Here is a 23,541-nt window from a genome sequence, read left to right as displayed (position 1 = left end):
TCTTCTTAGCAGTAGCTCCCAGATTAGGGAATGACTGAACTACAGAAATGTGTCCCAAGCTGTTTTTTTTTTTTTTTTTAGCAAGTTCAGATGTGCATTTGGCTGGTTTGGATCCATATATGTTGTATCCTGTTTTATGTGTCACAGTTTAGTATTAAGGTTTTTGCTTTAGCTTGAATTGTATGTTGCCTAGAGGCCTGTTCAGATTAGATATAATGAATACTTAAATAAACACTGAATGCTCTCAAACCCTTTATAAAAGCCTTTCTTCTGCTTTCCAAGAGGAAGATCTAAGTCTGGATGCTTGTATTCTGCTACTAAGTGCTGAATAGGATGGAAGAGAAAGTCTGCTTGAGAGACAAGCAAGCACGTTCCTAAAGTCTAAATCATACATGCAGCTCTGGGAAAGGAGAAGAAACTGGCTGGTTTTGATCCCCTCTCCCACCAAGAGAAGTCTCTTCTGTAATATGGGCAAAGTGGCAGACTAGGCACAAGGAAACTTGGTGGCTGTCTGTTTCTGAAGGCTGGAGAGATGTTTAACTGAAGCCAAAGAAACATATTGGTAGTTAACCTGGCAGGCACACGCATCCCTGCATTCCAGTTGCCTGAAGCTGCGAATGAGTGAAATTAAATGGCATCACTCACTACTGCCCTGTTGGGGGTTGTCTCCTTTCCACAGTAACTGCAGCAGAGGACGGGAGGAGCTGAGGCCTGGAAGACTGGGACATTCCTATCTGGGCGTTCTGTTCAACTGCAGTGAAAGAGCTGCTTGGAAAAAAATCAGTTTGTCTGCTACTTCTACTTAATCAACATGGCCCGTGGTAGAAAAATAAAATGGGGTGTAATAAATTATGTTTCCAGAAATATAAGGCTACAAATGTAGGGCTAATTTGAGTCTCAGTGGCATGAAGAAATTTTGTGTTGAGCCGTCCATGTTTTTTTTTTCCTCCTGCATTGAGATGCACTTTGTGGATTTTTTTTTTTAAGTCACATCTAAAATGATCTCACACCTCGTAGCCAGTCTGATGTTTCTTTTGCATGTTGTTCGCTACGCTGTACAACCTACTTGGCTCCACAAGCCAGCTAGACTAGTAATAAGCTTCAAGGAGCAAGGATGATGCTCAGGAGGGGGTTGCAAGTGGTAGGATTAATGGTGTTTAAGACTCACACAAGAGGTTAGCAAATTGTTCAAGCTGCATCTGGAAGCATTTTTTCCAAAAACCATTCTACAGACAGTTTTGTGATAACTTTGAGAATACTGTTCCAGCAGTTTTGAAAGGACTGCCGGGGGGAGTACCCAGAACTTCAAGATGCTGTATTTCATACTTTTTATATTTGTCTGTTCTTTATATGAATTCGTTCCAATCCAAAGGAAACTGAAACTTTTAACTTGGCAAAAAAATTACAGTTGCTCTTCTGAAAGCATAGCACTTTCAAACATGTTGTCTTCCCCCTTTTCCCCCTCTTTGAGTTGAATGGGAAATTCTGAATTCTGAGTCAGGTCTGGTGCCAGGATTACACTGATGGGGTAGGATGGTACCCACTAGGACTTGAGAAGTTAGTTAATACAGGTAGTCCTTGTTTAGCGACCACAATTGGGACCAACAACTCGGTCGTTAAGCGAAGCAGTCACTAAGATCTTACTTCAGATTTCTTTTGGTTTACAGACCTGCGAAGGTCATGAATGCAAGGATTGGTCATAAAGTTACTTCTTCATCACCATCATAACTGTGAATGGTTGCTAAATGAGGCAGTTGCTGAATGAGGACTACCTATATACTAACCTCTTGCACATCTCAATCCCTGCTGTAGCTGGAATTCAAGCTTCTAGCCACTGAATACAGACTCTTGTTCCTGTGTTTATTTGCAGCCATTCTGAACAGTCCCAGTGTTTTTATATATTACATTTATATCCCACTCAAGGGTTTCCTCTGATTTTATCTCCACCTCAATCTATGAGCTAGGCTGGGCTGAGGAAGAATGAATGACTCATTATCATCCAGTTAAGATCCATGGATCAATGGGGATTTGAATCTGGGTCTTTCTGGACTTAGCCCAACATCTCAACCACTCTATCACCCACTAGCTAAAAGTCTAGAGCAGTGTTTCTCAACCTTGGGAACTTTAACATGTGTGGACTTCAACTCCCATGGCTGGCTGGGGAATTCTGGAAATTGAAGTCCACACATCTTAAAGTTCCCAAGTGTTGAGAAACACTTCTGTAGAGTATCTGAGAATTGCCATAACCTGGGGACACCTATTATGTGCCTGAGATGAGCTAGTGGCTATTGCTGTAGATGAGGGAAAGCATCTTCTTGTGTGTGGCTTGTGGTGCATGAGTCCAGGGTCTGGGCTATTGTGATCTTGCAATTATGCCCTGAGTCAGGTAATACCTGCTCTGACAGGTCAGCAAATTGGTTTGCTTGAACATTTCTACTGACTGCCAAGTGGTGTTTGGTTGCAGGCTGTGTTTTTAGGGTCTGCACAAAGCTCCGTCTGCCACTTAGTCACTATTAATAGAGTAATTATTAGGTCTCTGGTGTTTCTGGTTAAATATCTACATGTAGGGAGCTCTTAGCATGTCTGCTGATTACCACATAGCTGCCTACATCAGGCAGAAATGGGCAACTATTAGTCATAGGCACCAGACACTGGTGTAGAATTTAATAATTAATAATAAACTAAAATCCAAATCTGTGCCAGGCTGTCAAAGCTCCCAGACAAGCTGAATCTTGCTGCATGTATAACTAATGGAGATTAAACAAGTGTGCAAAGAAAAAAAGAGATGAAAACTTCTTTTTAAAATATGTTCATACAATTTATTCCAGCTTTTCTGGTCTGGTAGAAGAGCTAGTAACACCCATAACACAAGTGCTGAAATTCTGATTTATTTCTCTCCACAATGTCAGAAACATATTGAGGTACTGCCTGTGCAGATCTGTAGGATATAAACATTTTCTCTAGAAGGCTGAGATGCCTAGGAAATTAGATTTTTATTCCAGAAGTGCATTTTTCACTTCTACCTTTGTGCAAGAGTTCAATATACTTAGTATGGGCACACAAGTGGGATTGCTGGTTGTACTAGCTCTGTCTATCGTAGACAGGTTCTTAATAGGGCAATCGTGGAGTTGAAAGAGACCATTTAGACCAGTATTTTTCAAACCTGGCAGCTTTAAGATGTGTGGACTTCAACTCCCAGAATTCCCCAGCCAGCATGCTTACCCACAGGTTGATTTAATGATATAGATGATTGATTATGCGTTAACAAGGAAGGACTTGTCTGAGATCCTCCATAACTGCCATGGTCTCTGATATTTCTAAAATCTTTAGTTTTAAGACTTAATATCTGAAATTAGATATTAAATGAAAGGTGCATGCAGTAGAACTCTCTGTGTCCCCTTAACAAATCCCCAAATTGATATCCTTTTTGAGTAGCCATTGCCAATAGGTAGATTACAAAAATAGCATGCAGAAGATCATAGTTCAAACCCAGGATCTGGAGTTGGAAGGATCAGATAGCAAGTGACATAAAAGACTCTGCCTAGGATCTGGAGAGCCTCTGCTAGTCTACGGTAAGATCAGGCTCTGCTAGGGAACAAAGGCCCTATAGGGGACTCTAAGGTGGTTATATATCTTCACATGCAGAGATTGATTCCAAAGCTGAACCTCATGTCAGACTAAATCCTTGCCCAAGTCATGAACTCACATTCCTGCACCACTCCAAGTTTAGCATTTGTTCAAGTTTCTCTCTCTCTTCCTTCCTAGCTCATCTGACTTATCTATTCAGGCAGTGTGAGGAAAGAGGAACAGAGTTTTCAGAACCCCAGATATTTCTTCTTGCCAGAGAAAGTTGGTGCAGTGGAAAGATATGACCCAATTAAATGAAGCCCTTTCTCCAGGACTACAGCTTAAGACAGATCTGCTTGAAGACCCAGATGATCTTAATGGTTTACCTGCTAGAGAGAAGGGCCGCCCTATCACAGTCTGTCTTGCCCTCATTATCTGGTTTCCCTTTCAGCAGGGTTGGCTGGCTGGCTGGCTGCTCTATATGATGTACAGACTTCCTGCTTCCTTCCATTTTGAGTAAGCTTTATGATCACAGGAGAAGAAGAATGTCCTTTTATGTACGGCTAACTGGTTCAGAAGCAGAAAGCAAAGAATAAGAATACATTTTCTCAATGGAAGGAAATAAGAAAAGCCCCTCAGGGATCTGCATTGAGACCAATGGTTTTTAACATGTTCACAAATTATCTTGACTGATGGGAGAGCTGTGACCTAGCCAGATTTGTGAATGATACCAAACTATTAAGAGTGATGGATAGAAAAAAGTAATTGTGGACAGCTTCAGAAAGGACTCTTTAAACTGGGTGAAGGTGAGCCAAATGTGATTCAAATTAAATACAGTGAAAACGCTGTTTAATGGACTTTGGGGGGGGGTATCTGTTCTTCCCCAGTGTACTGAAGTCATTAGGCAAACAACGCAAATGCTGCAAATAATGTAAATTGAATGGGGTTCAATTTAGGAAGAGGATTGGAAAATCAACCTGCCAAGACTAATGATGGTATGCAAATCTGTGGCATGTCCATATCTGGAATCTTATATATAGTTCTGGTCTTCATGTTTGAAAAAGGATATAATAGAGCTGGAAAATATGTAGAAGTGAGCAACCAAAAATTATCAGCGAGTTCAAATGACTTTGTCATGAGAAAAGGCTAGAATGTTTGGAATTCTTTAGTTTAGAAAAAAGTAACTGAGGAGGGACCTGACTGAGATGTATAAAATGATGCATAGGATGAAGAAAGTGGAAAGGGAACATTTTTTGTCTCTCTCTCAAAACACTACAATCATAAGTGATCCAATGATGCTGATTGGAAGAAGACTTAGAACAGACAAAGGAAAGTACTTCTTCACACAGGGAATAATTAATCTGTGGGATTCATTAGTGCATAATGTGGTGATGGACATTCACTTTTAATGCTTTTAAAAAGAGAACTGGATAAATGCAAGGTGGATAGGCCAGTCAGATTGTATCAATCTTGAGCCTCAATGTTGACATACAGCATCACTCCAAATATGAGTTGCAGGGAAACAGTGGCAAGAGAAGGGTATGTGTCCACCTTCCACTTGTGAGCACTCCAGAAAACTCTGGTTACCCAGTGTAAGAAACAGACTGTGATGGGCCTTGGCCTGATCCAGTGGGCTATATCTTATGTTCTTACTGTATGGAAAATTAGGACAGTGCAACAGGACGGCACTCTTCAGACATCTTCAGCCATGGTCTTGAAACAGCTGTGGGCACAGCTGTGGGCACATACCTAAAAGCAAACAACATGAAACCGGAATTCTTGCTCTTGTCTGGAGTGTAGCTGGAAGGAGAAAAAGGATTACCCAAACATTTGTTGGAAACAAACCCTGCCAAGCATGGTTCTTCCACAAAATTCTTGACTTGTGTTGCTGTCAACTTTCTTCTTCAGAGGGTTGCAAAAGGAGGATCAGCTATCCTGGGTTTGATACTAATCAACATGAGAGACTTAGTTGAAGAAGTAGAAATAGCAAAAACATCAGGGAATGTGAATGTGTTGATGCCGGAGTTCTTGATTTTAAAGAAAATTAAAACTGACTGTGACCAAAATGTATATTAGACTTAAAGAAAGCAAAATTTAATTAACTTAGGAGAATTCTAAGTAGGATACCATGGCAGAAGAAGCTAATGAGAAAAATTGCTCAATTTGGTTGGGAATTCCTAAAGAAGGAGTCATTAAAAATAAAATTGCAAACAATTCCATTGAGAGAAGACAGGGTGGCTGCACAAAAAGCTTAGTGAAGATTGGAGGGAAAAAAAGACACTACAAAGAATGGGAAAAGGGCTAGGTCAGAGTACACACAAGTAGCCTATAACTTTACACTTGGGGTCAGGAAAGTGAAACCTCAGAATTAGTTGAGGTTAGTGAAGGAGGCTAAAAATAAAGAATTGGTATACCTGCTGCTCATTGAAAAAGGCAAAATGCTAACAGAGAGAAAGCAGAGTTATCACTGATGAATTTAGTCTTCTCCAAGAGAAAATAGTGTTTTCCACCAGGCAATTGTAAAGTACAAGATTAAGGAACATGATTGAAGCTTGAGATAAAAAGAAGTATGGTCGGAGAATACCTCTTTACTCTAAATGAGTTTAAATCTCCAGGACTAGATTAACTGCATTCTAGTTACTGAAGGAACTATTTGATAATTTGGCCAAACCTTATTTTTTACCTTGAGAAATCCTAGAGAAATGGTGAAATGCCAGATGACTGGAAGAGAGCAGATATTGTCCCTATTTTCAAAAAGGGGGGAAAGGAAGATCCAACAAATTATAAGCCTGTCTGTTTGACATCGACAGCTGGGAAGATTCTAAAGAAGATCATAAAGAGGTCTTGAAAACAAGTTGGTACTTATCAGATGTCAGCATGGATTTGTTAAGAACAAATCTTGCCAGATTTATCTTATTTCATTTTTCATCAAGTAGCTTCCTTAATAGGATGTGGGAATACTGTAATAGCTCTTAACTTTTCCAAAACATTTAATTTAAGTACCTCATGTCATGCAGATTAGCAAGTCAGTCAAGTATGGACTAAATGGCATAACAATTAAATACCAATATAGCTGGCTCAAAAATCATATTCAAGAAGTGCTAATTAATGGTTCTTCATCAAACTGGAGAGAATTATCAAGTGGGGTGATGCAGGGATCAATGCTAGATCCTCTACTCTTTAATAGTTTTATTAATGATTTGGATGAAGACGTGGAAGGACTGCTTAATCAGATTTGCAGATGACACCAAGTTGGATGGAGTAACTAAGAACTTAGAAGACAAGAATTAAACCCCAAATAATGTTAATAGCTTACTGGCCCTTTCCAAATTTATGATTCGATGATATTTGGTACAAAGATGACTAGAATTATCAGATCAAATCACAGGAGATGGGCAGGGACCTGACAACATACCATATGGGAAATCTGAAGTCTGTCTTCTCATTAGTGGCTAATTGTATAAACAGTCTTTTCCTCCTAGAGCAATCTGTCATTGATTGATTAGCAGTAACGGTAAACAAGTGCCCATGGTATAAGTAACAGATATTTTCTATTGAACATTAAAGCTATTACATTGCCATTATAAACTGATCACCATACTCAAGGTATTGAAAAGACCTTCCTGTCCCTCCCTCGCACTCCCCAATAAGTCATTATAAAAACACTGTGAAATAGAGAATTATAGTTCAGTTTTGCTTATTTACAGGTTCATATTTAATTTCTTAAATGTTTGACTTGACAACCAATGATTGATTGATTATGAAATTTGTAGATCATCCCAGTTCAATTGGGCTATAGGCAGTTATATACGAATATAATAATTTAAACCAGTGTTTCTCAACCTTGGGCACTTTAACCCGTGTGGACTACAACTCCCAGAATTCCTCAGCCAGCATGGCTGGCCGAGGAATTCTGGGAGTTGTAGTCCACAGGGTTAAAGTGCCCAAGGTTGAGAAACACTGATTTAAATAATGTAACAAAATATAAATATATAAACAACAAAATTAGAAACTATGGTAAAACTAAATGTTTTGCTCAAACTTCTACATTGTTAAGCCATATAAGAGTAAATAAGCATTGCCTATTGTATTCTTAATTGATTTGATATTTTCATTGTTTGACTCATAAAAGTGTAGTGTTTGCTTATGTATCATAAAGAGGCATATTTAGATCACAGGGGCAGAGTTATACAAGGTGTGGGGTTATGTAACAGAACAAAGGAAGATTAAAAGGTTAAAAATACTAATGAAATGATGTGTACTCTTACCTGTTATCAATATTAGTACAGCTACCATTAATTCTTTCACAGATCTCAGTTTTGAAATATAGTACCCCCCATATGTGCAGCTAGATGTACCATCAATAGAACTGTAGCATGGAGCCAAACTGTTTAATTTTTCATCTGAAAGTGGAGGCTTTTTTTGATGCTCACTCAACCGTTTGGTAAATCACTGCAGCAAAAGCTTACCTATTGCTCATTCTGAAATTCCTTTTCATCAGAGATTGTTATAAGCTTCTGTAGGGAGATTGATCATGTGAGTTAAGTGTAAAGTATGACAGTAAAGCAAATGTTTTCTGAGATGTTGGCTGTTACATATTCTGTCTGCTCCTTATTTTTTATTTTTGTGCTTGACTTTCACTGTCTCCAGGATCCTTAGACAAATCATAGTCTGATTTTACTCCAAGAATGGGTTCAAATCCCCAAGATATTTAGGTGCAAAGATGATTGAACATAGGGTAATGTAGCTTGCTGGCACAAGAATTCAGGCCAAATAATTTCCAAAACCTTATCCACCAGAAAGGGAGAAGTGGATTTGCTTTGAAAAAATTGTAGGAGTTGGTGACTCACTGCTATAAGGGATTGAAATAAAGCTGACCAGGTCATGAAATGCAATGTCTGCTTGTGGCGGAAGCTACATCATCAGATGTGTCTGGAGGTGAGCAGGAGGCAAACTTCCCGAAGGTTCTCAGCTGCAGCAACCCTGCCATTGTGGAAACAAGTCCTGCCTTGTTAGGGACTCAGGGACTCTTCAGCCTAGTCCATTAACCCTGACCCTGATCTGGAAATCAGACCATCCAGCCGTCAAAAAAACGCAGACTTAGGGTTCAAGATCAGAAGCTGCACAGTGCAAAAATGCCGTGCTGGCTCAGAGGACCATACGTTTTGGTAGGGAAGCAGCTGCAGGAAGACTGATGACTCTTAGCTGTATGCTGGAATACTGGAACCTTTCCTTACATGTGGCCAGTTGTTGGAAATAACTCTTCCATGACATCTGCTGCTAGTTTTGCTACTGGTTACCATGTTTCTGTTAGACCCTCCTTTGGCCTGTGGTTTCATGAGGCTTCCAGACTCCTCTCTAGTTTGGCGTTTTGGCTCATCTTGTTGAGGCTTCTGTTGCAGCATATGATTGTCTAAGGTGCCTTAACACAAGCTTGACTGTTTCCCATCTCTGGCTGCAGCTTTTATGGTGATACTGAAAGGTATTTACAACTCTGTAAGGAGACATGGAAAACAAGGAGTGAGGCTCAGGGCTGTGACAAAACACCTTTCAAGACTGATAAATCCACTGACAGTGAATCCTTACTAATCCACACGGGGGCAAATGACACAGGAAAGACCAGCAACACCATATTATCACTGACTTTGAAGATTTGAAAAAGCAGAGGCTTATAAAGTTCATGGTCTCCATTGTCTATGTGCTAACATTCAAGAGTTTGGGAAATAAAATGAGCGTTGAGTTTTAGTAAAGGCAAAGTTTCTTTTGAATTGAATTTAACTTCTTGTGACTTCACGGACTTCCTCCCAATACTGCCTAGGAAGAAGGTAATGGCAAACCATTTCTGAAAAAAAAAACTTGCCAAGAAAAATGCAGGAACTAGTCCAGGCAGTTGCCAGCAGCCAACAGTGACTCTAAGGCACACGCACATGCACGCGCGAGCGCACACACACACATACACAGTCTAAGGTACAGCCTGGATTCTCCCTGGTGGCCGCCCATCCAAATACTAAGCAGGCCTAAACCAGCTTAGCCATTTGCCTTCCAACCATTGTTGATATAATAGTATAACAGAGACTTGGAGGGATATCTCTCATGATTGAGATGTAGCAATGAAAGGATACCATTGGTTCAAAAGGAGTAGAAGCAATAGAAAGGGAGGAGTTGTGTTTTATGTTGAAATTATTCACACCTGCTTAGAAATCCAAGTGAATATGGCAATAATGTAGAGTGCATCTTAGTTAAATGAAGAAAAGAATGAATAAAAGCAGTGTTGTTAGTGGTGGTTACTGTTTTCTCTCCAGCCAAGGAGATGATATGGATGAAACTTCTGAAAACAACTGCAACTCTTTCAAAGAGGCATGAAGTTATAGTGATTGGGGACCAATTATCCTATCTTTGGGCAAACAAATTCTGTCAAGCAAGGATTTTCAGGAAAATCCTTATGGGAGTTGTTGACAACTTTCTCTGTCAGAAGGTGGTGAAAGGGCCCACAATGGTTTGCCGTTCCCTTCTTCCTAAGCAGTATGTGGGGCAAGCATCCTTTTCATACTACCCCTTAGTATGATGACTCCATACAGTTCTGTGACACTCTGCAACATAATTCTTCTCACTCTGTTCCAAGCGGCTTCCATATTCTCTTTCTTTATGCCCACTTTCTTTATATTCTGTTGGGAGAAAAATCTAATACTTTCTCATTCAGGGCCCATGCTTACTCTTCATACACTTGTTCTACTTTCACTGTCATTTTTTCTTTCCTTCTCTTCCATGTCTATTTTTTTCTGAAGATCCACTCTTGATACTACCAAGAAGTGATCTGTCCCATATTCAGAACTGCTCATTGCCCTTGTATCCTTCTCTAATTCTCCAGTCTTTCGTCATGAACTATCACATCAGTCATTCTTTTAGATTTATGTGCATTCTTTTGCTGTGTGTGTTGTGATAGACTTATATTTAAACCACATAACTGAAACGAATAGAGATTTTTCTAAGCAGATACTCACCAGAGAGTCCCAATTCTCATTCATTCTTGAGCCTCCGAATGGACCAGTCACCACCTTCTGCACACTCTCACCTTGTTCCCACCCATCCATTCATATCACCTAACAGAATAATTTCCCCCTGGATTTCAATACTTCTAATGATGCACAATTTTTCTCAACTCTTACTTGTACCGCCAGTCACTAGAATACAACATTTGACTATCACCAAGCTATGGATTCTTACATTTCTGTGCACCCACATTCACCTAGATGATACTAATACATACTTTCTGGCATTCATTGTAGCTCTTCCATTCATAATTAAACTGCATGTGTATTCATCAACTTCTCTCTACAAGATCCTTCATTCGCATCTGTTACATCCTTTACTTTTCTCTTAACTTCAAAAACTCAGTATGTATCTGGGTTTTTTTTTCATTCTTTCGTTCATTTTTTCATTTAGTTCATGCTTAAGTGACAATCTTTCATATACCATGATTGTCACCAAACAAACCTGTAGATATTGACCTCTATCTGTAATGGCCTCCAGCATGCTGGCTGGGGTATTCTGTGAATTGAAGTCCACCCATCTTAAAGTTGCCAAGTTTGAGAAACAATGATTTAGAGTATTAAAAGCAAAAACAGGTAACAGCTCTAAAAGCATTCCTCAGCTGGGTATTATGTTGATTAAAATAGCAACATAACTCAGTGTAAGCAAGATTAGAAGTGATACACAATGGGGCAAAAAGATAAATGCTGTCTCTGAAATAAACTGCTAGTCTTCTACTGCCTTTATAAGACTGTTGAGCTTTGCATACCATGTACAATTTCTGGTCCTGTTGCCTCAGAAGTATGTTGAGCTGAAAATCATGCAGAAAAGTGCAACCAAAATGTCGAAAGATCTGGAGTAATTTCCCATGAAAGAATGTAACATTGGGGATTTTTACCATAAGTATAACAGTGAGTAAATAGGGAGGGAAGGGGAATGATAGATAATAACATGGTTTATGATGTAACGAAATAGATGGGGAGAAATATTAACACCTGAGATCATTCAGTGGCCCTTGAGGGTGGGAAATTCACAGTGCCTAGTTAACTCTGGGATTCGCTGCCACAGATTTGCTGCTCTCCATTATTACAATTTAAGTCAACTTGGATAACTTGAAAAGGGAGTTAGACAAAACACACAGTGTATAATCAGTGGCTACTAGTCATTAAGAATACTTATTACCTCTTAATACCTGTTGTTGTAGTACACAAATGGAAGATACTGTGGTTCACGCATGCTACACGTGGCTTCCCAAAGGTATTTGAACAGCTGTTCTGAGAACAAGAGTGCTGATGTCTTAGTCCTTTAAGCTGAGTCCCTACAATGATTGTTACATATGCAGGGGAATTGGAGCATCTAATTCCAGGAGGATGAACTGGGTACCCAAGCCTGTCTCGTGGGCAGTCTTTTCAATTTCTCCTTTTCTCAACATTATTTCTTCAGCTCTTCTCTAAAATGGTAAGGGCTAGAAACTTGTGGCAGTCTTCCTTTTTAAAGAAAGTAGAACACCCCAGGACACTTAATCAGATACTAGATTCCATAGTCTGAGCAGCACAGATGGATGAAAATACAGCAAGCTATTCGTAAATGCTTGCAACTGAATCTCTTTGGCTGAATCTCTTTCATCTTTGGTAGTGTCCTTCAGTACATAAGCCAGATCTTTGGCTTTTGTCTTTCTTTTGCTTTGCTGACCAAGAAACCAGCAGTGTCTCCTTTGGCTCTACTTCTTTCATTCCACTCTTGCAACTGGTGACTCTACAAATTACAGCTCTTAGTTGGACTGCTTTGTTGCAAAGATCTCTGGCATGAACTTTGTCAGAATGTAAGACAAGGGCGAGCCCCAGATTTCTGGAAAGCTTGATTATGTCTGGAGCAATGTATATGACAAATGACATTAGACTGATCCATAGCTCTACAGTCACATTCTATCCCCCTCTCCCTGCCCCATTTTTTTGTTCTTGATATTTTGTTGTATGATGGACAATTTAGATCCATGAGAATCAAGGGAACTATATCTGTTATTAACTTCTTCTGAGGTAATTCCTCTCAAATGAAACAATCCTTTCTACCACTCCTGTTGCAGAAGACTTCTCTGCTACCTGAAATCTACTTACTTGTTCTCTTTCCCCTCCCCACCCCCATTTCTCTTATCTCGGTCCCATGACATCATTGCTGTTCCAGTCATTGAATATTTCTTCTCTGCCCTTCCTCAGCCATTTGCCACAATGCTTCTTCCTCTGCCCCCAAAAGATCTTGTTGAAACAAATCACGTTGCCCTCTTCCGTTGCAAAAGGAGGAGATGGTTGCTATGACTGCAATAAAAGAAACCTTGTGCTGGTGTGTTGGTTGCTTCAGGGAGCCACTAATGCCTGACCCCATCAGATCCATCAATTTCCCCCAACACACAAGTTTTCTTGTTCATCTGATTCTCCCGGATTGCTGCCACGCTGTCAGCCTTTTGAGGTGGGCAAGGTCAGGAAACAAGAGTCATTAGGAGTCTTGGAATGTACTTCAATGCAGTTTGGGTATTGTAATAGAATCTTGAAAGCCTGTCAAAGCCCCTCTATATTTCATTTTATACCCAACACAATCAAGGTAGAGTTGTTTTAAGTTTCTTTCTCGAGCTTTCTATTTTCCCAGGACCCAGATATCTTTTTTATAACTGCTTAGCATTCCCCTCCCCCTTGTCTGAGTCAAACCCACATTCCTTCACATACTTTTCAGTTTCAGCCTTCTTGTAAGCAAGATTTTCTGGCTTCCTTCTCTTCAAAAGATGTCCAGGTTTCAGAGCTATTGCTTAAACCTCTTCAAAGCAGAGGGAAATGGGCTTCCAGGTATTCTTTTTCTTCCCTCCTTGCCCCCAAATTTTATTACGCTATATATAAAGATATAGTGAGTACATACACAAATCATTCTCTTATAAGTTAGCTTTATACAAATCCACTTCTCTCCCAGAATTATCAGTGAAAAGGTCCAAGGAAAAGGCTGCCAACAGATTCCTGGTCTTAGGAAGTCAGAATGGATTCCATGTAGGAAGTCAGAATGGATGCCATTTGATGACCAACATCAGTGACTACCAGTCACAATGCCTATATGGAACTTCAGTGTCCATTGGAGAGCAGGGGTGGAGGGGTGCTTCTCAGTTTCAAGGAAGTATCTGATTAGCCCTTATGACAAATTGCATATGATCTATTACCTAAGTCCCTTCAGCTGTGTTTTCGGATAAACCATTGGAAAAATTGAACATCTTTTTATACTGGATTGTAAGTTATAACCTTGAAAAGTCCAGGAGTCAATAAATACAAAGTAGTACTTGCATCTTAAATCACTGAATGACCATGACCAGATTATCCAGTCAGTGGTCTAGACTTGATAAAGAGTTTGAGAGTGCATTACTTTCCTGTTTCTGTTGTCAGAAGTGGCAATTACCTATGGCAATATTGTAGGATAGGAAGGGGGCATGTGTGAGGGTGATGCATGCTAAAAATGGAAGACCAATTGTTTATCTGTGCTGTCGTTTCCTTTTTAAACTAATAATCTGGATTATTCCTTGTACATACAAATGACCCTTCAGGTAAGGCATCCAGTGTTACTGTAAATCTGCTTCATGGGCTCCAGTTGAAATAAATATCCTGAAGGATCTTTTTAAAAAAAATTAAATGCTTTCTTTGTGAGCTTGCTACTGCAGAATTGATGCTTCTCTGTTTCCTTTGGCTTTACTTCATCCAAATTGCCCAGCTTATATTGTGGTTTAATGCTAACACAGCATATCAACCAGCTCTGCCTTCTGGGAATCAGGAAGAACCTGGATGAGACACTTGAAAAGTATCTTGTTGGAAGAAGATGAAGGTCCACATGCTCTACTCTGAAGAGTTCTCTACTTTGCTGCCACCAGATCACCTTCTTATCTTAAATTCTATTTTTGCCTTCCCCTACACAGATGCCTGCTTTTGTGATCCAAGTCCTGTCTGGGAAGGGCTGTTCCTTCCCAGAAAATTGGGAATGTTGCTTCAGGTTGTGAGCTCTCCTTTGGCTGGGAAGGTCTGGAAAGCTCAACTGGTGCTCTACAGAACTTGAATGTTGTGGGACTGCTGGCCTGTATGACATGGTATGGGTATGCTCTTGTATGGAAGCAGCATCAGTTTCTTGGGCTCTTAGGCATGATGGCTCTTGGATCTTGCAGTTCCAGGATGACCACTGCCTGGTTTGGCCCAGTTCACCAGCTTTGAACTGTAGCACTTTTGGTCTCTTAAGGAGCTTGGCATGTCTTTTGCTCTAGAGGGAGGCTACATGGGATCTGTGGTCCTCCCCACTTTTTTTTTATGCCCCTAACTACAATGCATTACCATGTAACTTTGAGGTGCTGAATACCAGTGAAACTTTAGCAGAAGACCTGGTTGCTGAATGAAGCACTGATTTGCATCATCTCCTCTCTCTCTGCTTCAGATCAGCTGACCTTTCTCTTCCCGGATCCTCCATCTCTACCGACTTTGGCAGCTGGCAGCTGGTAACAGGGAGTGGCAGTATACAGGAGCAGACTGACTCCTCCTCTCTTTCCAGCTTCCCGGATGAGCTCCCTAACAGTTCCTTGTAAGTGCTTGAGAACTCTGAATGGAAGGACTCTGCTTTGCATGTCTGAGGCCTCTGGTTCAGTCCTTGGCATCCTAGAATTTAAAAAACCAGTCCAGAAAATGCATCTGCCCAAGATCCTCAGGAGTCATTTACTGGTCAAGACTGATACAGTCATGCTAGGCTTGCTGGCTCATTGGTCATATAGTAATGGTTTCTTATAGATCCCTGCCTAGGAGAATCATGGGGTTGGCTGGCAGTCAAACTGGCTTTTCCTCAGATCCTGGGGCCGGATATAGCTAATGTGATACTTGGATACCTGTGGGCTTTTACTTCCATCAGAATACTTTTTTGCACAGAGTTGTGTACTTTTATTGTGATGTAGGTCCTGGATACTTGGATCATGCCTGTCAATTTCAAATGCTGTCCAGGCCTCATTAAGGGCACCCAACCAGTTGCTGTGTATTTCTGATCCTTTTATTTTCAGTGTGTGCCTTTATTAGAGTAGTCTTTCTCATTATTAACTTCTTCCATGTAACCTTTGAAATTGTGAGCCTCACTTCTGGATTTAATTTGTTTATGCTGCATCTTTGAGCTGAAGTATTCACTTGGATTTTTCCTAGGGGATCTCTTCTTAGGCATAGGGATTCTCTTTTCTTTCCAGTGTCCTTCACTTCTGAGTGCTGGATAAGAATAAGCAGTCAGTTGAGTCCTCTTTCCTTTCTATTCTTACAGTCCAGTCCTGTGTATTTCTGCCAAGAACCATGGTTGCAGCCATTGTACTCAAAAAGAAAAATATTAGTAGAAAGTGTATCTCATTTTGAAGGGTACTGTTCTGAGTGGCAGGGCCAGGATGGGTATTAGGGGATGCCCTACTCTTATCTCTTTGTAGGGCAACTTGCCCACTCATCCCCCTTTATAAAAAGCCATCCACATGCTGATAGGTGCTTGGAAGCTGCATTGAGAAAAACCATCTATAGCACCTGTACAGGTTAGGCTTTGTGCTTTACCTGTCTGTCATCATGAAGCCTCTCTTGACTGTTGATCACATTCTACATTTGCAGCATCCCACCAGCATTAGTTAAATCGTAATCCTTTTGTTAACAGGCTTTTTTCTCATATTGCAAATCCTGCCCCTGCTATGCCCCTTTAGTCACTGACTGAGAAGGAATCCTGCAAAGGTACAATTTGGAACTGCTGTGGAATGTCTTATGCCATATAGCAGTACTGTGGTCCTCTGTGCTACGGTTGCATGCAAAAGTTGGCATGTCCCTCTCAGATGTTATCTTTCAATTAGTCCCCAGATGAGTAGAAGCTAACACAATCTATAGGTAGTACACAACTAAACCCAGCATCTTTCTGCAAATTTGAATGCACACTCACTATTTATGTGCCATTTACATATTCAGAATAAGAAAACAGCGACTATGATAAGTGCAGTTGTTGGACACCCTTCCAGCTGATTCAGTACTACTTTTTAGTCTGTTATTAAGAAGGCCCCAAAAGGTGATTGATTTATTAAGCCTACCATTAGCCAAAGCCAGTGACAGTTCCATAAGTGAGCCAAATACTCTGATCCTTCTGACTTCTCCATTTGCAGTGGCTGTTCTGTCTACTTCCAGCAACCGTGAGCTTCTCTAAGTAGCTGTCTGAGCATTTGAAAATGAAGGTAATTCACTCTTACAAAGTGGGGGATGGCTATAAGAAAAATCTCTAAATGCTTCCAGCTGGCAGTTTCAGTGGAGAGAAGTGTGCTTAAGAAATAGGAGTTATGTGGAACTGCTGAAATCAAGACAATATATAGAACATCAAGAAGAATATCTGCTAGAACTGCCCCCAAACTGGTCATATCTGCAAAACTGAACCCACAAATGACTGCAAAAATCCTGCTGAAAAGTTTAGCTGATGCTGAAATAGACGTCAGCAAGTCCACATTACAGCATTGCCTATTCAACAGTGATCTAGATGGGAGAGTTTTGAGAAGGAAACTTTCCCTCCAACTTCATCACAAAAGGAATTGTCTAAAGCACACAAAAGAAAAGCCTGATAAGCCTGAAATGTTTTAGAATAAAATGCTTGGATTGATTAAACAAAAATTGAGCTGTTTGCCCATAGCCATACACAATACTCTTGGGAAAAAAGGATGAAGCATTTGAAGAAAGGAACACCTTGCCAATGGGGGTAGCTTTATTATGCTTTGAGGTTGTGTGGCAGCCAGCGGCACAAGAAATATTATGTGGGTGGAAGGAAGAATGGATTCATCTACATATCAACAAATCCTAGAAGCTAATATCCCATGGTCAGTGTAGAAATTGAAGCTGAAAAGAGGTTGAATATTTCAGGAGGATAATGATTTGAAACATGCATCCAAATATAAAGGTTTGAATGGCTTCACAGTCCCCAGGACTGAAAATCTGTGGAGAGGTCACAGACGTGCATTGAACGGAAGGCAACCTAAGAAAATTTTGAATCTGGAAGACTTCTGCAAGGAAGAGTGGGAAAAAATTCCCAAAACAAGAATAGAAGGATTCTTAGATAGTGACAGGAAATGCTTGGAAGTTGTTACTTGTGCCAAAGAAAGTGTTTTTATGTAAGTAAACTGTTGCATATAAATAATAGTAAGTATGCATTCAAATTTGCAAAAAGATGTTGTGTTTAACTTTTACCATGTAGAGATTGTTTCAGCTTCTGTTCACCAAGGGATTTGTTGAAATATATGACCAGGGGTGTCCAAATTTGTGCATGAAATTGTAGCTTTGGTATGCAAGCGTCTTGTACACTACTGATAGAATGATGGTCTGGACAAAAGGTGTTTCCAGTTGGTGTCCTCTTGAGTCTGAGAGGTTTGCTGTGCTGAAGTGCTTTGTTGTAATGAAGGAATGATGAATCTCAGTTAGGAAAGTCTTTTAAGAAGAGGTTAACAGACCATGGTACTCTTCTCTTGAAGAAGCTAATTCAAAAAGTTGGCTCACCTTGCAAGGCAAGTAGAAAATATACCACTTTTAGCACAGCTAGGATAAGCTGACTAGTATCTTCAATAACTGGGTGGTATTGACCTCTCTCAGCTGTGTCTTACAAATTTGAGAGATGGGAAGAGTGGTAATGTTCTTGCTTCAATCAATTGCATCTCTTCTTGCTGCCTTTCTTGAAGGGCTTCAGGTTTTAATACTTGTATTCTGTTATAAAATTGGAATTGATTAAATATTAGGCTCCTTTGCTATTCTGTCATTTTGCTGAATCTGAAGAGGTGGTCTTAGTGTAAATGATTTCTAGGATATTAGACTTGTAGAAGGCAGTATTCGTACTATAACAGTGAAGCTCTGGATTACCATGAGGTTCTCCAGTATGTCACCAACCCAATAATTTAGAGTTGGATTTTTTAAATGGAAAGAAGGTGATGGTCAAGGAGTGGGAGATTTTGCTTCAGCATCCTTCTCCTAGTCAGATTGCACCCTGTTTAGACTCTTGGTAATTATCCTGCTCTAGTATTGATAGAGAAATTAGTTTGGTTTCCAGTTCACACTTCTGAATCTGTATGTAAACTTGAACATACAGTATGTAATGTAAACCGAAACCCACCCTTTTGAGTATTTTTATGCTGTTCACAATTTTAAAAAATGTGCACAAAAAGTGTGCTGAGGAAAGTGTATAAACATATATGAGAAAAAATGCTTGTGAAAATGCACACAAATTTCATGTACTAGGGAATTATTAATTGCCAAATCTTGGATTAAAGCAGTCTGTAAACTCAAACAAATAAGAACAAAAGGGACAATGTGCAGATTGACGTAGGAACAGGCTAAGGATGTGCATGACATTGAAAACATGGTTTTGTTTGAGCTTAGAACAAAACCCCACTCAAAACATTCTGCTGGAATAGTTGAGCTGGCCGAGTCCCATTAAAGCAAAACTTAAAATGAGTTCAGGGTTTTGTTCCAAACCTTGAAATATATTTATCAGTGCAGAAGATTCAAAATGGTATGTTTTGAGGTTGGAATTGCCTTTTAAAATCTGTTTTTTATGACATTGCTTGAAATACCACCGCTCAAAACAGCTAAATTTTGCTCCAGTGTAAAATTAAAAAGAATGTTTGGTTCTGATTTCAAAATGAAGGTCTTGGAATTCATGAGTTTAGTTTTGGCTTCAAAATATTTCCTCTCAAGATGCTGTGCATACCCCTGGAACAGGCTACAGCAACCCGGAAGTTAGGTGAAAATACGGAACTGAGTGAAATAAATAAGGATAATTTAATTTATAAATTCTTTAATTCTCTGTATGAAGAATAGAGGACCAAGTACAATAATCCTTCCTAGGGAGTTTATGGACTCTACGGGATTCCAGAAAGCCCCTTGGAAGCCTTCAGTTGACAGAATTGACACTGCTGTTGATGCTCTGGTCTCTCTGTAGAACACAGATAAGATTTGGGTAGCTGTTTGATCCCAGAGAACCAGTGAAATACAGCTGTTAAGGTATTAAGCCTTGATGTCCTTATCCTAGCTTAAGTCCACCCACTGCTATGGATGACTAGGTTAGTCTCTGTCTCTCCGCCTAACCAATCTCACTGAGTGTTATGAGGGGGGAAATGTTAGGAATGCCTGTTACACATTCACCACCTTCGTGTTCCAGGCAGAAAGTATAAATCTAATGAATCTACATACAGAAGATCCTTTTCCAATCCTTTGATATTCTGGTAAGACCAGAAAAACTTGGAGGGATCAGGAGCCTGTGTGACAGTTTCCAAGTGTGGAAGCATACTGAAGACTAGTCAGAGCTATTAGTGAGCCTGCTTCTACCCATTGACTAGGATGTCAACAAAGAAACAATTATGTTCATTGCATTCTGAGACAGCTGTTGATAGAAATGAGCTAAGATAGGTGAAACTTTTAGAATTCCCAAGAGTCTGTTGGGACAGACCTAGAGAGGCAGAAACAGCAGACAAAGAGGTGATGGTTAACCCTTCCATCAGCCTTCCCAGGTAGATCAGACAGGAAACACAACCAGATGAGCTAATTCTACTTTATTGTAAGGCTTCATTAACAGAATCTTGAAAGTCTGATAGTACAAACCTCTCATGGTCTCTTTTACAGCCTGAGAAGTTAGGGAGGTTCCTTTCTGAGTTTCCTTCTCTTCCCATTTTGCAGCTGCAGGCTATGCCCCTCTCTTATTTGATTGTTCCCTAGGCAGCATCTCTTCCCCCTCCCTCCCCGTCTCCCAGGGTCGTTCCCACATACCATTATGCCTTCATTCCTGCCTGCAGACTCTCTCCTCAAATATCCTGCAGGCTCCGTTATTCAAGAATGGGTGGGAAATTCTTAAGTCCATTAGAGGGTCTGTTAGTCCCTCTTAGTCCTTCCAGGTTTGAGAGCATGTATGTGCTAAGAACATAGTTGGCATGCCTTTCTTTTTAGCCTCTGTTTTCAGGAGAATAGATACCTCTGGTATAAGCCAAGTGCTATTAGGACATGGTGTCCCCATTCAGAACCATATTCTGAAGTCTCATATATCTGATTCATAAACTACTTTATGTTTTTCCATTTAAAAAAGTATACCAAAATGCATCATTCTGCCTTCTCTTTTTTTTTACTACCCCCTCCCCATCTTCCTTTTTTTAAAATAGTTTTTATTAAAAGATTTTACATAGATAATAAATACATTCAAAGAAAGAAAAAATATATAGCAAAGTAAGTGTGAAAAAGAAAAAAAAGGAAAGAAAAAACAGAGAAAAAAGATGGAAATAATAAAAAACAAAGCATGAAAAAAATTATATAAATATAAATATAAAGAAATGGCTTCCAATCTCCTTCGGCAATTATGCATACAATTCCAATCAAACCACTCTCTCCAATTCCATCATAATTCCCTTCTTTCTATAACCTGTGCTTTCTAATCATCAGAAAACCCTCCCCATCTTCCTAGTCTGACCGCACTGTAAATCTCTCACTGTTGGGCACATGGCCACAGCCTGGCCTTGCAATGAAGGAAGCAGCTGCTGTGTTCTGAAGGGCCAGTCTTTTTCAAGGAGCCAGTACGGGGAAGAGGATCTCAGCCATTGGGAAAATGCCACAGGAGCAGCTCAGTAGTCCTACACACATAATGTAGAGCTTGGAAAAGGTGTTCTATTTCTGAAAGTCTTTAACTGAGATGATATAGGTCAGTTTGTCCTGAGGTTGAAATCAGTGGATGTGCTGAGAACCTACTTGAAGAAGGGTTGGTAATGTCCATTGGCCGTCTTCCTGAACTGATGCCTTTTAGCTGCATTGGAACTGAACCCCTGGAGCTCTTAGCCAGCAATCCCTACACAGCAGGATAGGGTAGGCTACTCTGTTGCTCCAAATAAATTTACCTCTTCGGGATTTTTTGTTTTACTCCCATATCTATTCCTTAGAGGTTTAGCTCAGGAGGGTCCATTAGTGCTGTTGGTAAATTACGAATCCTTCTAATTGCTTTACAAAGTACCTTCCCTAGTGGCCAGCACCAATGTGGAGGGATGAATTAATTCAGTATAGGAACTAGAGATGTAACTTTGTCTTGGAGAAAAACAATCTTGTGGCACCTAAGAAGACCAATGAGTACATCGTGACAAAGGTTTTGGTGGGATAGAACCCATCATCCTGTGTTTAATCATTTTGGTTAGTTGGTGGATAGGTAGGTCTCTAGGTGCATCTTGAAGGGAAAGGGCAGGAACTTGCAAAAGCCAAACAATAGAAAGAGAAGCAAATTCTAGAGCATTTGAAGTTTTACTGTGACTGTCCTATTACAAATCAGTTTCATTAGAGGTTTTGAGATCCCCACAAGGAAGAAATGTGCTTGAAAACCAGGTGCTGTATTTAATGCGAGTAAACTAAATCGCTTTCCTCTATGGTGGAAAAAAAAAAGCTTCTGGGGGGAGGTAGATCTTTATTTGTATCGATTGATTAAATTTATACCCTGCCTCAGTCGGATTGGATTCTAGGCAGTTACTTACTACATATGTGTGTATGAGAGAGGTGACATTACATGATATGTTATATCACATATAAAATAATATAATAAAACTGAGTCTGGCATCGCTAGTTCCACAGTTAATCCCCCAAAGCCCTTGGAAAACCTTTACCATTTTCTAGAAAGCCCCATAAGAATGGGGCCATTCTCACCTTGGGGCGGATAGGCTATTCCATAGGAAGAGGATCCCTACAGAGGTCCCCTTACTGTCAGGGCACCTTCCATCATACCCCTTGGTAGGAGAAGATCCTTAGTAGGCGCTCTGGGCTGGGTGGGCAGAATTTATTTGGTCAAGGTGGTCAGATAGACTATCCAGACCCCAAGCCATATAGGGCTTTAAAGGCAGGATCCAGCACTGTGTATAACATTTGGGGTTATACTGGTAACAAATGCAGCAGTGATGTAATATGGCATCTTGAAACTGGCCAGTAAGCATGTAGGCCACAGCATTTTGGTCCAGCTGAAATTTCCAGGGTTTTTTTAAGGGCAGCCCTGTGTACAACAAATTAGGGTTAGCTAAGTGAGAGATGGCAAGGTCATGAGTGACTGTCTTCCATCCATCCTGTTCTGGGTAAGGCCACAGGTGGGGCATCGGCTGAAACTGAACAAAGACCCTCCTGGCCGCAACCTCCCTCAAACAGAGGCTGTGGCTCCAGAAGGTCCTCCAGGTGTTTGGGACAGGTATGAGAGGTTTTATTTATGGACTTTGACATCTGGTTTTTGTGGAAGACAACGCAGGGAATTTGGGCTTCTTGGCCGCACCTGCTGAGTTTGCCCTTGAACTAGAATAGTGGATTTTGTGATGCAAGATACTCAGATATGCCACCTCTGTTTTGAAATATCCGGCGTTTCATCTTGTAACAGGGAGTTCCATCAGCTAATCAAGCAGTCGCGATGGGGAAGCTGGAAGATGAATTTCTCACTCTCTCCTGACTCCTACATTTGCAAAGCTGGCAGGATAAATAGCAAGCCCAGTTGGCTGCCTTTCTGGTTGGACTTCTGTTTTTGTTTTTAATCCGAGCCTACCACCGTATCCCCTTGCTGCTCTTTCCGGACTGGAAGCTGCTGGCGGTGGGTGGTTTTCTACTGCTTCCATTCAAATTAACAGTGCCGGTTTCTAGCCTGTGAAACCCTGGGGAGATGAAAGTGAATTTTTGATGGGCAGGTTTGTGCCATGCCCTTGGGATGACCTCTTTGGAGGAAGACCTGATTCTCTTTGAGAGAAATAAGGAAGAGGTGTATCTTCAAGCACAGTAAAGATGTCTTTTTTTCGTAAGACATTCAGAGCAGATGCCTTTGAACTATAATCTCCCTTTGCGCTTCTCTCATCTGGAATGACTTGCTTGCTTTTCCTCCTCCCCCTTCCACCCCTCCCCCCCCCATTAGTACATAGAT

General features: G+C 40.4%; 1 protein-coding gene across 5 annotated transcripts in view; it reads left to right on the top strand.

Moving 5' to 3' along the window:
• Positions 1–23,541, top strand: part of MTMR14 (myotubularin related protein 14) — a 78,274-nt gene that overhangs the window by 52,261 nt on the left and 2,472 nt on the right. For 2 of the 5 annotated variants that reach the window (XM_088134507.1, XM_088134506.1), the window contains exon 18: positions 15,043–15,186. The exons of 1 other annotated variant lie outside the window; for it this stretch is intronic. In XM_088134507.1, the coding sequence (XP_087990633.1) occupies positions 15,043–15,186 (144 nt within the window). Of the gene's footprint in view, positions 1–679; positions 947–15,042; positions 15,187–23,010; positions 23,218–23,541 lie in introns of those variants that run through there. 2 more of the 5 variants (XR_015795023.1, XM_088134509.1) reach the window with 2 other exon arrangements.

This window comes from Python bivittatus, unplaced genomic scaffold (genome assembly GCF_059951505.1).
Source record: "Python bivittatus isolate LINGU-HERP-01145 unplaced genomic scaffold, Pbiv_v1 ctg000080_np1212, whole genome shotgun sequence".
NCBI lineage: Eukaryota > Metazoa > Chordata > Lepidosauria > Squamata > Pythonidae > Python > Python bivittatus.
The sequence above is the reverse complement of the archived record's forward strand: the minus strand, read 5'-3'. Positions and strand labels throughout refer to the sequence as shown.